Source organism: Solea senegalensis, linkage group LG3 (assembly GCF_019176455.1).
Source record: "Solea senegalensis isolate Sse05_10M linkage group LG3, IFAPA_SoseM_1, whole genome shotgun sequence".
NCBI lineage: Eukaryota > Metazoa > Chordata > Actinopteri > Pleuronectiformes > Soleidae > Solea > Solea senegalensis.
In genome coordinates, this window is record NC_058023.1 from 1464522 (window position 1) to 1480034 (window position 15513).

Below are 15513 nucleotides of genomic sequence, written 5' to 3' on the forward strand. Positions count from 1 at the left end.
TCTTAAACATTTAGTCTGGAGAGGAAACAATTTAAACTTTAGATTTTGAAGACTTGCTCTGTTCCTTTGCTCAGGTGTGTGTTGCCCTCTAGTGGCCAAACATGGAAACAACAAAAGCTGCTTTTATTTTAAGAGTTTGAGTTTTAATACAAGTGTTTGTGTGTGTGTGTGTGTGTGTCTATAATCTGCTCTTGTTGTGTAAGTGAATTAACAAATCAAAGTTGCTTCATAAAATAATCCTGTTACTGGTTCACGTCTTGTGTTCTCAGGTTTGTGATTCAGCCTCACAAACACACACACACACACACAAACACACACACACAAGTACACACACACAAACAAATTTGTTTTCAATAAGAATTTAATGATATATTAATGTTTTCTCAGTATTTTTTATAATTGACGAAATTGTTCTACTGTCATCTTTAACTGACCTTTGAGCAGCCTAACTCCTCCCCTCACACACAGACTCCGCCTCCTCCTCCTGAGACAATAAAAGCACCATGTTTGAGTGGAGAAGCCTTCACTTCCTGTCGCCGACGATGTTTCCTGTGAAGCTGCTCGCCTTCGTCTTCATCTCCTCACTGACACATGACAGGAGGAGGAGCCACCAGGAGGAGGAGGTGGAGGAGGAGGAGGAGTCAGAGAGCAGGAAGTATGACGTGATACTCAGGAGAGGAGACGTCCTCCAGGTGTCTAGGACTCTGGTCACTCACTTTGGTATTTACCTGGGCAGAGACAGGTCAGTGTGATGATGTCACTTTAAAACAACATTCATTCAGTCATTCATTCATTCCTTCCCTTCCCTTCCCTTCCCTCCCCTCCTCTCCTTGTCTCCAGAGTGGTTCACTTCATCCCGGACATCTTGCCCGTCTTCTCCTCTGATCACAGCAGGATCAGACAAACGGTCTCCAACGTCCGACTCCTCCTGGGAGTTCTGCTCAAGGTTCAGTGAAACCCTCACAGTGTTTTCTATGTTCTCTATGTTCTTCTTGTTCTTCTTGTTCTCCTTGTTCTCCTTGTTCTTCTTGTTCTCTATGTTCTTCATGTTCTCCATGTCCTTCATATTCTCCATATTCTTCATATTCTCTATATTCTTCATGTTCTCCAATTTCTCTATCTTCTCCATATTCTCTATATTCTTCTTGTTCTCCATATTCTCTATTCTATTCATGTTATCTATATTCTTCATATTCTCCATATTCTCTATGTTCTTCATATTCTCCATATTCTTCATGTTCTCTATGTTCTTCTTCATGTTCTTTATGTTCTTCATGTTCTCTATGTCCTTCATGTTCTCCATATTCTCTATGTTCTTCATATTCTCCATATTCTTCACATATTCTCTATATTTCTTCATATTCTCCATATTCTTCATATTCTCCATATTCTTCATGTTCTCTACATATTTATTCATATTCTCTATGTTCTGCATGTTATCTATGTTCTTCATGTTCTCCCATATTCTCTATGTTCTTCATATTCTCCATATTCTTCATGTTCTCTATGTTCTTCATATTCTCTATATTCATATTCTCCATATTCTTCATATTCTCTATATTCTTCATATTTCTCCATGTTCTGCATATTCTATATTCTCGTTCACCATGTTCTCTATATTTACTTCATATTTGTCTATATTTAATATACATATTCTCTATATTCTTCATGTTCTCTATATTTCTCCATATTCTTCATATTTTCCATATTCTTCATACTCCCCCTACGTGTTATGTTTGGATATTCTCAGTAGTATCCCGGTCACATGATGTACATTCTCCATCTCCATGTTCTACGAGCTACACTTTCTGCTCGTTCTCTGTGGCGTGTCCATATTATTCTTGTTCTCCCACAACAGCTAGCTCTACATGTTCTGCATTTTCCTTCACCTTCGTGTTCTACACTCTCTTCATATTCCGCGTGTTCTCTTAATGTTCTCCAGTCTTGTGTAGTGGTATGTCAGTCATGCCGTTCTCCTTGTTCTCCATACTCTTCGCGTTCAGCGCCTTCTCTCTGTCTTCTCTCCGTTCTTTATTTTTGTTCTGTGATTCTACAACATTTGACATTTCTATACGACTTCTGCGTGTTTTAGCGCTAAAAGCAGCGACTTGTCTCTCGAAGCGTGGCAGCGTCAGAGTAAACTCAGTGGACGACTTAGCCCACGGTCCCAGATTCTCGTCAACACCATGGGCGAGGTGAGAACACGTTGAACACAACTTAACAACAACAACACAACATGTTTGTTTATGTCATGTATTTTATGTGGAACTGTTGAAAAGAAGGCCGCCTCCTGCTGTCATGCTACAGGTATTGCAGCGCCCGCCGCTGCAGAGGTAGCGCGGCGGCGGAGAAAACTGTGGCGGCGCCCCCTTCAGTCTCCTGTGGTACAACTTTCGCGAACGCCGTCATGTTCTGTACTCTGGCGTCGTCCACGAGCTTCAGGCGGGCTAAGGTGGCGCTTCGGCCAGAATACGGACATGACACAGAAATTGAGTTGCCCGCAGTGTCGCTGTTTTTGGTGGCGAGAAACTTCACGAAAAACTCTGAGTTCCTGTTTTGTGAGGAAGTTCGTTTTAGTGGATGTCAAGCTGATTTATTGGGCACACTGGGGTGTGTGTATGAATGAATGAATGAATGAATGAATGAATGTTGTGAACACTTTCCTTGTCTCCTGCTTGGTGCTGCAGATTAATGCTGATCTCAGATCAGGCTCAACGTTAAGTCTCTGTTTTGGCCGTCGGTGAAAGCTCCTTTTGTTCTGTGATTTTTTTGTTTTCAGCTGCAGACGGGGAGGAGGGGAGAGGTGAGGGAGAGGAGGAGGAAGTGAAGAGATGAGAGGGAGGGAGGAGGGAGGTAAAGAAGTGAGAGGGAGGAGGGAGGGAGGGTGAGAAGATTGAGGGGAAGTAGGAGCGTGACATAAGTTTGACCCCTCAGACTTTTTCATTGAGCAAAATCTCAGCCCTTTTTTATTTCTTTCAAAAATAAAAATAAAATAGTCTCATAGTCTGAGATTATTTATAAAGAAAACAATTCAAACTAAACCTCTTTTTTCTTAAATACCACAACTAATAAAGCTACATTTCTTTTTATTTTAAATGTGCTTTAAAAGATTCTCAGAGTCACTTTACACAAAAAGTGATTTTAACTTGATGAATGATGCATGTATGTTTTTATTTTGCTGTTCCATCTCAATCTGTTTTAGTTAGTTTTCCACTTTACTTTAAAATGGTTGTAACGTTTACGTTTGTCTGGGTTTTTCATGTTTTCCCTTCAACACAGTGACATTATAAATCAGTGCAGTGGCTCCACCTAGTGGTGATGGATATTTCTGAAAGGGCTCAACAATATAACAAACACTCATGGATTTAAATAAATGAATAAATAAATAAATGAGTAAAATCCCATTGCCGTTGCAGTTCTGTAAGACGCTGAGGAAGCTGCTGCTGAGTCGACGCGTTGCCAAGGCGACGGCGATGCTGTCGCTGTGTTTGCTTGTCCAACTGCAGCCTGCGACGATCAGCTGCTCCGCTCTGCTCCTCCTCCTCCTCCTGCCCTTCATCCTCTGGATGGCCTCGTGAAAATAACAACTATTTCACCTGTTGAATAAACAACATTAAATTATGATCTGAGTAAAAATAAAGTCTGTGTTTCTCTCAAAGTGTTGCGATCCCGTTCATTATTTGTAATTCAGCCTCAAAATCAACATCAAACTTCATGTTGTTGTTTTTATGTCTATAATGAAATATTCATTTGATTTTTTTAATTTGTGGACCCATATTTCCTTTTTTTAAAAATATTACGTAACAATTTTAATGATTTTAATGGTTTGAGCTTATTTCATTTTGTTAAATTTCATTAAATTATATTAGTTATTTGATTTGAGTGAATGTTTATTTATCACATTATTTTATTTCTCGTTTTGTTATATGTGTATTCTTGATTAGATGCATCATGATTAACAATTACCAATAGTTGTAGCTACATTCATTTATTTTATGTTGTAATTGCAATCTAATTTTTAATCTAATGTTTTATTTTCTTAAATATTTTTAAGTAATAACTAATATTTATTTTTATTTAATCTAACATATATATATAATATATATTTTAAGTATTTTATTTTATTTCGTAAAGGGAAGAGAGGGTGTCTCCGTTTGGTCCCGCCCCCGGACCGTGAGGTCTGCACTGATTGGATCAGAGCAAATCACGCTCACGTCAATCAAAATACCCCGGGGAGAGTCAATTAGGAACGATCGATGGCAGGTGAGTGCGTGTTTCTTCCATTTCTTTAAATTTTACCGGATTATACTTCACACAAAGTGACACAAAGCATTCGCACTTTTAAAGAAATCCGTTTAACATTAAAAACGCTTGACTCTGAGGTGAAAGTGATGCAGTGAAGTTCATGCACTTGTTGTAACCTTCGGCTCAACTGACGCTAACAGTCGGCGCTAACGTTAGCGTGCATTAGCTGAGCCTTTCTTAGACTTTATTAGCTGCTCGTGCTTAGTTTTGAACTAAAGACGACGGTTAGCAGATGAGCATTAGTGTTGCTAACGTTGCCACACTCCGGCAGTTCAATGGAACAAATATTGGCATGACGGTGTGCTTTTAACTGTTAGCATCGGCTAAAATCACAGCTAAAACACCAGCAGCATGCAGCTGACAGTGTAAACCCCGGAAACCGGATCAAACTGGATCTCTGTGTGTCAATTATGAACGTAGAAAAGGTTTTCATGTGACTGAAGCATTTTTGTTTGATAAAATCTCTCTGTCTTTGAGATAAAGTGTTATAAATGAGTATGTTAGTGCTTTTTTTAAAGTGGCTGTTTGTTTTAACAAGGAATTGCCTGCTAATTTGCTTATTTCTGGAGTTATTGTGTGTTCTAGTTGAACTTGGAGGTCATAAATTACCAGTGAAGATTGGCAGTTTCAGTTGTAGCGCCCCCTTAAGTTGTAATTCCAAGTCATCAACTTGCTCCAACTCTTTAGTTTCCTGAATTTCATTACATGTCACTTCGCAGACGCTTTTATCCAAAGCGACTTTCAAGGGAATTGAGTACAACCTGCCAGGGGTGGAGTTGAACTTGCGACCATGAAGTCTTTTGCACACACCGGTCTTAACCACTGAGCTACCCCACCCCTGAGCAAAGGGTTTAGATTTGTGAGTAGAAGTGCGCTGTGGAGCAGGACACTGGTTTACGACTATCACGTGACCTGTTTTTTAATTTTTGTACAGGTGGGGACAGAGCGTCACACGTCAGACCGATGGAGGGAAACTTGGGAAATGTCGCTCTGCCGGTGGTTGAAAGCGAGCAGGAGCCGCGCGGCATCATGGACGAGTCTCTGCTCGGCTTGACAAAGCACTCGGGTTACACTGTTGTCCAGGAGAACGGGCAGAGGAAGTTCGGAGGACCACCGCCTGGTACGTACATACGTATACGTATTAAAATTCTGAAGAAAGTCGCTCAGCGGTGTCACAATCCTGGTTGATTAGTGACCGATTAGGGTCTATGGACTAAAATATTTTTTATCATCGGGTTAATGGCAAAATGGTTGAATTTTTGGAGACCTGTGTGTGTGTGTGTGTGTGTGTGTGTGTCTGTTCAGGCTGGGAGGGTCCGCCCCCACCGCGGGGCTGCGAGGTCTTCGTGGGGAAGATTCCCCGCGACGTGTACGAGGATCAGCTGGTGCCGCTGTTTGAGAGTGCGGGCAAGATCTACGAGTTCAGGCTGATGATGGAGTACAGTGGCGAGAACCGCGGCTACGCCTTCATCACATATGCTGACAGGTAACAAACGCGTCGCTCCTCACGTTACATTAAATCATTCACAAAATACACATGTAATCCTTTAAATGTACCAATGTCACAAGAGGTTGACGATGCCAATTTTCTTTGCCTAAAAATGTACCTGATTTTCAGTTTTTAACTGTTGTATGATAATATATAATACAAAAAAAGTGCAACTATATACAGTATTTTCAATTAAAACAACGTATATGCTACATATAAACTGAACTGTAGGATTAAAATATTTGGTTTTGGCGACTTAGTAGTGAATTGTTGCTGATTATTTGATTAATAAGTGGCATAAATCGGCGTGATTAATCAGTCCACCTTTAAATGTTCTACCTTTTTATTAGTATTAGAGTTTTATTGTCATGTTCAGACAAGCAGTGTCATTTAAAAGGTTCCAAAAATGTACTCAGATGTTCTCCAAAAATACTGCATCCCGATTCTAAAACTGTTCTGCAAAGGTCAGGCGATCAGTGACTCGTTGACCTGCGTGATTGCGTTGCAGGGAAGCGGCCCAGCGAGCGATCCAGACGCTGGACAACCACGAGGTCCGGCCGGGCCGTTTCATCGGTGTCTGCGTCAGTCTGGACAACTGTCGCCTCTTCATCGGCTCCATCCCCAAAGACAAGAAGAAAGACGACATCATGAGGGAGATGAAGAAGGTGAACGCACACCCAAGAGACACACACTATCTAATGAAACTAAAAAAAAATCAGTTTAAATGATTTTGTTTGCTCTTTGGAAAGAAAGCAGAAAATAAACACTTTTAAGAAGCTGAAAAATCAGAAAACAACAACACTCAAACAGTTATTAGATTAGGTTGTATTAATTTGGCCATTATTTGCTATTTTCCAATAAGCATTGACTTATTATTATTATTTATTGATCTCTCAGTTATTACAAAGACACATTTTTGTTTTGAGTCACTAAAACTTTTTAGATTTCTGATGACTCATGTGTAAGTTATATAAAGATATTTCTTAATTGAAAATACTGTATTTAATGAAATTGCAGTGCAAATACAAAATGTAAATGGGGAGACAGTGATGCTTACTGAAGTTAAGACATTTATTTTTGTATTATTTATTATCATTAAGCATATTTTATCAGATATAGGAAAAAAAGGAACAACTTCCTAATGTTTGTGCCAAAACAAAACGTCCTGGTCAACGTCGAGTTGAGTTTATTTAAAGGTTAAAAATGTGTGCGTGTGTCAGCTGACAGACGGCGTGGTCGACGTCATCATGTATCCCAGCTCCACCGACAAAAGCAGAAACCGAGGATTCGCCTTCGTCGAGTACAAATCTCACAAAGCTGCAGCCATGGCTCGCAGGAAGCTCGCGCCAGGTGATGGTTCTTATTGTTGTTAATGTTGTTGTCGTCGTCATCTGTCCTCTTCTTCTGCATGTCTCACTGTGTTAAAATCACCCTGACCATGTGTCCAGCAGGGGGCAGTAGAGCACTACACATCCTCTGGGAGGTTTCAGGCGAACTTTATAAGCACTTTTTTGGTTAAATAATGTATAAAAATAACAACAAAATTGAAATATTATACAAGAAGTGAAAGGAGTTAAAGTGGCTTTGAAGGCTCGGTTTCTGTCCACAGGTTGTTTCTTTATAAGCTCAGTGTGTGTGTGTGTTTTGTCTCTTGTTTTATAAAGTACATTAAAAAAAAAACATAAAGCTGTTATCAATAAAATAACAGACGTAATGATCAGTAACTTACCCCCTGTAATACGATACGGTAAGGGATGTCAAGAAAGGTCGTGACCCCGCCGCCACTCTTCCCCATGCAACAGGAAGCTTCCATCTGTGGGGTCACGCCATCCAGGTGGACTGGGCGGAGCCTGAGAAGGACGTGGACGAGGATGTGATGCAGCGCGTCAAAGTTCTTTACGTACGTACAAACAACTATGTGTGTGTATGTTTGTGATGTGACAGCGTGTGATGAAGGTCATCATGTCGTAGTTATATGTAGAATGTTTAAATGACCGCTCACTCTCCCACACCAAACCCCATAGAGAAAATCATCGATTTTAACATCACAACCCACAGGAGTTGTTGATCTGCTGCTGCCTCCATCACTAAGTTCAAATTACTTACTTTGTCAATTCGGCATTTGAAATCCTGACCTCAGTGACACAAAGTGACCACACGAGGCAGTAGTAGACCAGCAGCTCCTGTGTCCACTGTGAGCTAAAATCACTGATCTTCTCTATGGGCTTTGGTGTGGGAGAGTGAGCGGTTTACAAACTTCAGTTTCCTGTTGGAAATGAGGCGAGGCCTCTGTTGAGAGTGGAGAATCTGTTTTTCCTTGTGTTGATGCTGTGTGTGTGTGTGTGTGTGTGTGTGCATGCATGCGTGCCACTGATCCACAATGAATCTGAACTTTAAGATTTTCAGACACTGGCGATTTCACGCAGCAGAGGATTCATTCAAAGCCGTGTCCTGTCCCGCTGTGGTGGACTGTTTGTCTTCTTGTATGTGGTTGAATTTCACTTTATGTACGTTTGAAACTATCTTTATCATCTTCCATGTGTCCTTATAAATCCCCCCCCCTCCACAATCTAAGGTGGCACTGCAGTGCTTTGTGTTTTGGGTCTGTAGCTGACAAAATGTCAGTCATCAGTCAGTCATCATCTAACCGCTTTATCCTCCACCAGAGGGTCGCGGGGGGTGCTGTGCCAATCTCAGCTTCATCGGGCGATAGGCAGGGTACACCCTGTACAGTTTGCCAGTCCATCGCAGGGCCACACACAACTAGAGACAAACAACCATTCACTCTCACACTCACTCCTATGGTCAATTTAGAGTGTCCAATTTACCTATTCCCCACATTGCATGTTTTTGGACCGTGGGAGGAAGCCGGAGAACCCGGAGAGAACCCACGCACACACGGGGAGAACATGCAAACTCCGTGCAGAAAGGCCCTTGTTCCAACCGGGGCTCGAACCCGGGTCTTCTCGCTGCAAGACGAGAGTGCCAACCACTACACCACCGTGTGGCCCTGACAAAATGTGTTATTATTTATCTTATCTGATGTAGACTCTTCATAATTGTGTTGAGCATGTGTGTGTTTGCGTTTCTTTCCGCGGCAGGTGCGCAACCTGATGCTGAGCACCACTGAGGAGACTCTGCGCCACGAGTTCTCCCACTTCAAACCGGGCTCCGTGGAGCGCGTCAAGAAGATCACCGACTACGCATTCATCCACTACCGCCACCGTGACGACGCCGTCGCTGCGCTGCAGTTAATGAACGGAGCCAGGGTGGACGGCGCCACCGTGGAGGTGCTGCTCGCCAAGCCCACGGGCAACAGAGAAGGAGGCGTGGCCAGCAACAGGAAGGTCAGTGGAAGGACAAACACGGAAAACAGCGAAGGAGCGGGAACAGGAAGTGTGGCGCTGCACAGGAAGCACCGAGGCATGATGGGAGGAGCCGAGGACATGTACTCACCGCCGAGACCAGTGTCCCTGCAACCTGGACTGGGAAGCCCCTTCTACTCAACAGCAGGTGAGCAGGAAGTTAGTTTGCTTGTGATGTCATAGTTGATGATTAATTGATTGTGTCAGCTTCTTAAATGTGAAAATATTCTTTGTTTCTTTTCTCCATAAAACAAAGAAATGAATAAAAACGGAATTATTTTGGTTTGTGGACAAAAACAAGACATTTGAGAATGTCGTGTTTAACAAACACTGATCACCGTTTTCTGACATTTTATGGACCAAACGATTACTCGATTCATTGCGAGAATAATCAAATGTGAAAATAATCTTAAGATGCAGCTCTAGTCATGATGTTGGTGATTTAGGGGGTCGCTCAAATAGGGACATGAACAGCTTGACGAATAAACGCTAACTTTAGCATCATTTTTTTATCCACATTTTTCACATGAACAGTAGGGGGCAGTGTAGTTGTCACATACTTCAGTATTTCTACACATTTTTGTGGTCTGCCCCCTAGTGGAGTTCTCCAGTAACATGTGTAGCGCAGTGTCGATGACAACACCTGGGTAAACAGTCTCTCTGTCGTTATTCGGCATGGAGTGATTTTATTCACTCGGACTGAAACGGAAGGACAGGAAGAAGTCTGTCTGATGTTTCCTCACCCTGTCTCACCTCCGTCCCTCGTTGATTGACACGAGCCACAATAATGATGATGTGGTGACAGAGTGAAACTGCAGTTAACTGACACCTGCAGACGGAATGAGTAAAGTTTTCCACAACAGCAACTCTGTGAATAAATATTTATGAAGAGAGAGATGTCACTGCTGCTCTTCACTGTACCGCACTCGGACACACACACACACACATACACACATTGCTCATTGCTGTCTACAACTCGTCAACCTTTAATAACCTGCGACAGTTATACGTCTACGTCTAAGTGCTTTTCAAACTTATTAAATGCTAAAACACAACCCAGTAGAGTTGTCAGTCTGTGTTAGTCCACTGCAACACAACGCTGTTTATTTCAAAATAAAACTCAAATTAAAAGTCTCTGTTTCTCCACACTAAAGTGCAAACCTGCAGATTTCAAAGTAAAAGTCTCAGTCACTAAAACACAGCCCTGCAGTTTTCAAAATAAAATTCTCTATATTGGTTTGTTCACATTGGTGATTTATTCATCTGACTTTAACCTCTAACTTGTATGTTGTTGTTGTTGTTGTTATGGGCAGAAGCTGTGGACAGGAGTGTGTTCCCTCTGTTGCCCGGCACCTCCCTCTCTCCCACCAGTATGCTGTCGCTGAACCACAGACAGTTCGGCTCGGCCGTGAGTCGACTCGACGTCTACTGCCGCAAACACTTCCTGTCCCCACCTGAGTATCACCTGTTCTCCACCTGCGGACAAGACGGACAGCTGCGGCTCCTCTACAAGGTCTGTGACACAAACGCGTGTTCAAACAACAAGACGTAACACTGTAGAGACACTGTAACACTCTGTGTGTGTGTGTGTAGGTTGTGATCTCAGCCACTCAGAGTGCCTACATCCCTGACAGGCTGTGTACGCTGCTGGAGGACGCCAAAGAACTCGCTGCACAGACCGCACTGTGGAACCTGGGTACTGTTCAACACGCACACACACTCATTATCACACATTATCACTCTCACACACTTCACTGGTGTGAACGCACCATTATTTATAAATGAGTTTGTGTGAGTTCATGCGATATGGGAATTTTCTTCTTTTTTTTTATCATTGGATATGATATAAATATAACATACATACGCATGTATGTATACGCATGTCGCATGTATATATATGTATATATATATATGTGTATATATATATATATATATATATATATATATATATATATGTGTGTGTATATATGTGTGTGTATATATATATGTATATATATATATATACGTGTATGTATGTGTGTATGTGTATATATATATATATATGTATATATATATATATATATATATAGATAATATTTCATAAGATTTTATTTAAAAAAAAAAATAAAAATAATTGTTTTCGAACAGAACCGGAGGCAACACTTGTACTTTCCGCGTAATAACAGCGCCGTTTATTCCCTCGCTGGATCACAGTTTGATTATAGAAAACCTTGTTGACGGATTAAAAGTTCGGGATCCTGCAGTCACTTTTGGAAACCAGGTCACCTGACCACTGCGGGCGGCTCGGAACCGCGTCGAAGCCTAAACCGGCTCCATCTGAGCCAACCGCCGTGCAGCCGCACCTTCAACCGCTTCTGTTCAAAGTGAGATATTTGTAAATAAGCCTCACCTGCGGAGGAAGAGCAGCGTGTCGTCTGGAAGGAAGTGGATCAAAACCACCTAAAGCTGTGGAAGTGTTTTTAAACCATTAGAAGTGGAACTTTTCTGCTCCCGAGCCGTTATTCTCCGTCAGTGTTGACTCTGCCAACTTCTCTGGTCCAATTTAGTTGTGATTTCACAACCTTAAATATTTACCCACATTTATCCCAATGTGTTTACGACCGGACCTTCATATTACAAATGACACATTTTAGTTCTTATGAAAACAATACATGTTGGTAAAGGTCACTGAAAGTGTTTTTGATGACCTGTTTCGTGTTTTTAATATTTAGTTAATACATTATTTCTAAAGCAGCCAATTTAAAAACAAAACGCTACCTCCCCTTTCACGTCCTGGTCACGTGACGTTTACTTTTCGTTTCTTATTTTCGTTCTGGCAAAAAATAAAAATGTGGTATTGTATCGGCTCATCCTTACGGCACTTTGCCGCGACACGGTTTTTCCATCACTGTAGCTCCTCCCTGAAATCCTTGAAAGTTTGGGAATAAAAAATGCAAGGCCTTTTTGAAGTTTTCAAAATTGCCCTAAATAGACGTGGGTCATTGAAAGTGCTTGAAAGAAGTTAAGTTGATATTTAGGTAAATGTCTCATCTGTACGTGTGTGGTGTTTGGTATTTGTTTATTTTACATCTTTAATTCCACTGACTCCAGAGTTTATTTAATCTTTAACCTGTAAAATAAACGCCACAGATTTATTAACTAATTCACTCAAAATGGCGGCTCATGCATATTAGCGTTGTGATCCAGCAAAAAAGTACCGTTATTGTTGTTGTAATATTCGTTTTGGCCACTTATTGACATGTACCGCGACCTGTTGTCCGAAGACGCAAGATAAATTGGTTTCTTCCGGGAGATTTTTTCAGCTCGTCCACTTCTTCCCGGAGCTGAAATATAAAAATGTTTTTCCACCTGTGGCAGCCGCGGCTTCATGAGCCGAGATTAAAAGGCTTTAAATATTTCACGACACAGAGAGAGGAAAATATGGGACGGAATAAAGTTTTAACAAGCTGAGACTCCGCAGAGGAACCAGAGAGAAGAAGAATAAGAAGAATTTCCTGGACACGCACCTGTGTTCCTCTCTGTTTGCTCACAGGAGAAATCTCTTCAGGATTTTATCTCCTCCCCGAGACCAGATCTAGTCCCGATACAGTGATGTTGGATGAATGTCCCGTCACGCCTGGACTTCATCTCTCTGAAACCACTGTGAAGCTCCGTCTCTCGGGGACGGAGCTGGAGCGTGGCGTTAATTCACCGCGCGTGCATTTTAAAAGTGTGTTTTTCTGAGGCGTCGTCACACGAGCGCGAGGAGGAACTAAACCTCCACGGTGAGCAGGAGCGAGAAAGTGGGTCATCTCCGAGCACGGCGACTCGCGGCTAAAGTGGTTTCCTTAATTGACTCGCAGGAAGCACAGGTTTGTGTCCCTGTGGTCGTCCCTGCACGAAGCACCAGCCATCCCCCAATAAACACAATTAACAGTGTGTTTTTGTTTTGAGTGAAAGCTGCGAGTGCCCGGGCCTCGTGAAGTCTGTCCCCCGTGGTGGACGCTTTTAATCCAAATCTTTAACGGAGCATCAATTTTTTATGACGCTCGCTCCAGAGGAGGACGAATAACAGCGAGTGATGGAGCTCAAGCCACAAAATACAAATGTTTCCTGTCGTATCTTCTGCCTTTCATCTGCCGCTGCATGTGTCGGTCCCTCCACGATCTCATTCCTCTGTGTCGACCACAATGATTACATTTGCTGTAACTTCTAAAACAAAACAAAAAGTCAAAGAAATTGTCTGTTTTTGTTGTATTTTGTGACAAATTTCTGTGGATATTTAAATTCAGGTAAAAGATACTAAAGTAATTGACTTCTGGGAGATTCGGGTACAGAGACTCCAATGTCTTACCTCTTCCTCCTCCCTCATCTTCCAGACTCGTCCCTCCTGAGCCAGTCCTCCAGTGACTCTGAAAGCAGTCAGTCTCCTCCTGCCGCTCTGGGGGTCGTGACCTTTGGCAGCAGGGCCTTCCCCTCCTGCCTGTCTCCCCCCGCTCTCTCCCCCCTCTCGCCCCTAGCCACTCTGACTCCTCCTGCCTCACACACACAGAGACACTACGTCAGCTGCCAGTCTCCCCTGTACTGAAGGTGAGTTCATGTTTTTTGAAGGTTCTTGTGCCGTCTACGTCGTCAAATCTCAAGTTGACGACGTCTTAATAAAATGTCTGTGTCACTCTGTAAACCACTCACTCTCCCACACCAAACCCCATAGAGAAATGAGCAATTTTCAATGAGCGAACATCAGAGATTTTGTAAAATTCTGTGTTCAGATTCACCTCAGTGACACAGAGTGACCACACGAGGCAGCAGAGGACCAGCAGCTCCTGTGACACCGTGAGCTAAAATCACTGATTTTCTCTGTGGACTTTGGTGTGGGAGAGTGAGCGATTTACAAACTTGGAAAAGTCTGTCTAACAGCGAGATAAAGCGAGTGTGAGTGCCTTTAAGAAGCACACTCAAAAACAAACTTCCATTTTGTGATCCGTCTTCACAGGTCCTTGTCCTTGGCTCCAGAGAAAGACGAAGAAGAGTGTGAGCAGAACAGGCAGGAATCTCTTTATTCTCACATGTTTTCCTTTAGCTGAAGTTCACAGCATGACCTCTTGTTCTCCGTCTCCTCCTCCTCACCTTTGTCTTCCATCGGTGTTTAGACTTCACAGATAAAATGCCTCCTATCAACATCTGTTAAATGTCAGCCTCCTCTTCCTCCTCCTCCTCCTCGTCGTTCTCCTGTGTGGAGACAGACGTTCAGTTCCCATGATGCCTCAGCGGGAACATGTGTCATCCTCGCACCCACAAACGAAATCAGTTTGAGCTGAAACACCGTGGTTTAGATCACACTTTGACGACTTTAAGGATTATTTGCGTCGCTGTCGTTGATTAATTTAGACTCATAAACTTAAAGACTCGTCTGTGTTCGGTGGTTTTCAGTCTGTGTTTTTTAGCTCCGTCATAAGGCGCTCTGCCGTCGCCTCGGAGCGTTTGATCATTTGAACGAGTTAAACTTTCCCCTCGTTTGTCTGACGCTCTGCTCTTTTGAGACTTTAAAGGCTCTAAAAAAAAGGTCATTTGTGGGAGGAAGAAAAAGTTGGAGGGGCTGATTTGTCATCATTTAGAATCAAAGGAGCAAAGAAACCACTTTTATTTCTGTCGCTGAGGGAGAAGGCCGACGTTTTAAAGACCTTTGTGAGGAAAAATCCCTGAAAATGTGCTTCATTTAAACCCAAGGAAATATTCATGACTTTCTTTTATGCGTATACATTTTACATCCTCCATTTTAGGTCGCGTGCTCCTGCACGTGTTCGGCCGTTTTCTGGAATGAACTACATGGAAATAATAATAATAATAATAATAATAATAATCGCATTGAGTGATTATGAAAACGCTTCCACTCCTTCAAGAATTAATCACACTAAAAATAACAGCTTAGAATCTTACGTCAGACCTTTTTTTTTTAAAACCTCAAACATTTCCCAATAAATCTTTGCAATAATGAACAAAAAGCTTCTTTCCCCCTGAAATCTGCAGACAAAATCTTCATTTTAACACTGACGTTTACAGCAAACGCAGTCATGTGGCGAGGAAGGAGGTGAAGGGGGACGAGATGAAGTTCATGTAAAAAGAGTTGAGGTCTTTTTAGTTGTTTATAGTGCGTCACAAATATCTTGACGTGACGATGTTTTACTGTGTTTTACTGCAGCTTCTTCAAGAGGCCAATGATTTTCTCTGGGTTCATTAACACGTTTGATGTTTGTTCATGTCGTTTTAGTGCCCTTTATTTTTATTAGAATGTCCTGAGAATGTCCTTCAGAACCTAACAGTTTGTTTCATTTTGTGTGTCTTTTTGGTGGTTTTCTGTCTCTTTTTGGTGGT

General features: G+C 42.1%; 1 protein-coding gene and 1 pseudogene across 2 annotated transcripts; both read left to right on the forward strand.

The window, feature by feature from the left end:
- The first annotated feature begins 368 nt into the window (after positions 1–368).
- On the forward strand, positions 369–2451 carry LOC122765985 (annotated as a pseudogene).
- A 1762-nt stretch (positions 2452–4213) lies between these two features.
- Positions 4214–15505, forward strand: rbm46 (RNA binding motif protein 46). Of its 2 annotated transcripts, none has more exons than XM_044021068.1 (11): positions 4214–4263; positions 5240–5425; positions 5611–5791; positions 6303–6459; positions 7015–7144; positions 7597–7694; positions 8896–9307; positions 10473–10672; positions 10753–10855; positions 13518–13728; positions 14135–15505. In XM_044021068.1, exons 1-10 carry the CDS (start codon positions 4257–4259, stop codon positions 13724–13726), a joined length of 1683 nt encoding a protein of 560 aa, XP_043877003.1. In that variant the 5' UTR covers positions 4214–4256; the 3' UTR covers positions 13727–13728; positions 14135–15505. The 2 variants fall into 2 exon arrangements, with proteins under 2 accessions (XP_043877003.1, XP_043877004.1); XM_044021069.1 differs by having other exon boundaries at positions 10476–10672.
- The last annotated feature ends 8 nt before the right edge of the window (positions 15506–15513 follow it).

Bases quoted from the DNA above. Each gene is read 5' to 3' on its own strand.
- rbm46 (XM_044021068.1), top strand. The intron at 7,145-7,596 runs GTGATGGTTCTT...CCCATGCAACAG, and splicing joins TCGCAGGAAGCTCGCGCCAG to GAAGCTTCCATCTGTGGGGT. The intron at 10,856-13,517 runs GTACTGTTCAAC...CTCATCTTCCAG, and splicing joins GACCGCACTGTGGAACCTGG to ACTCGTCCCTCCTGAGCCAG.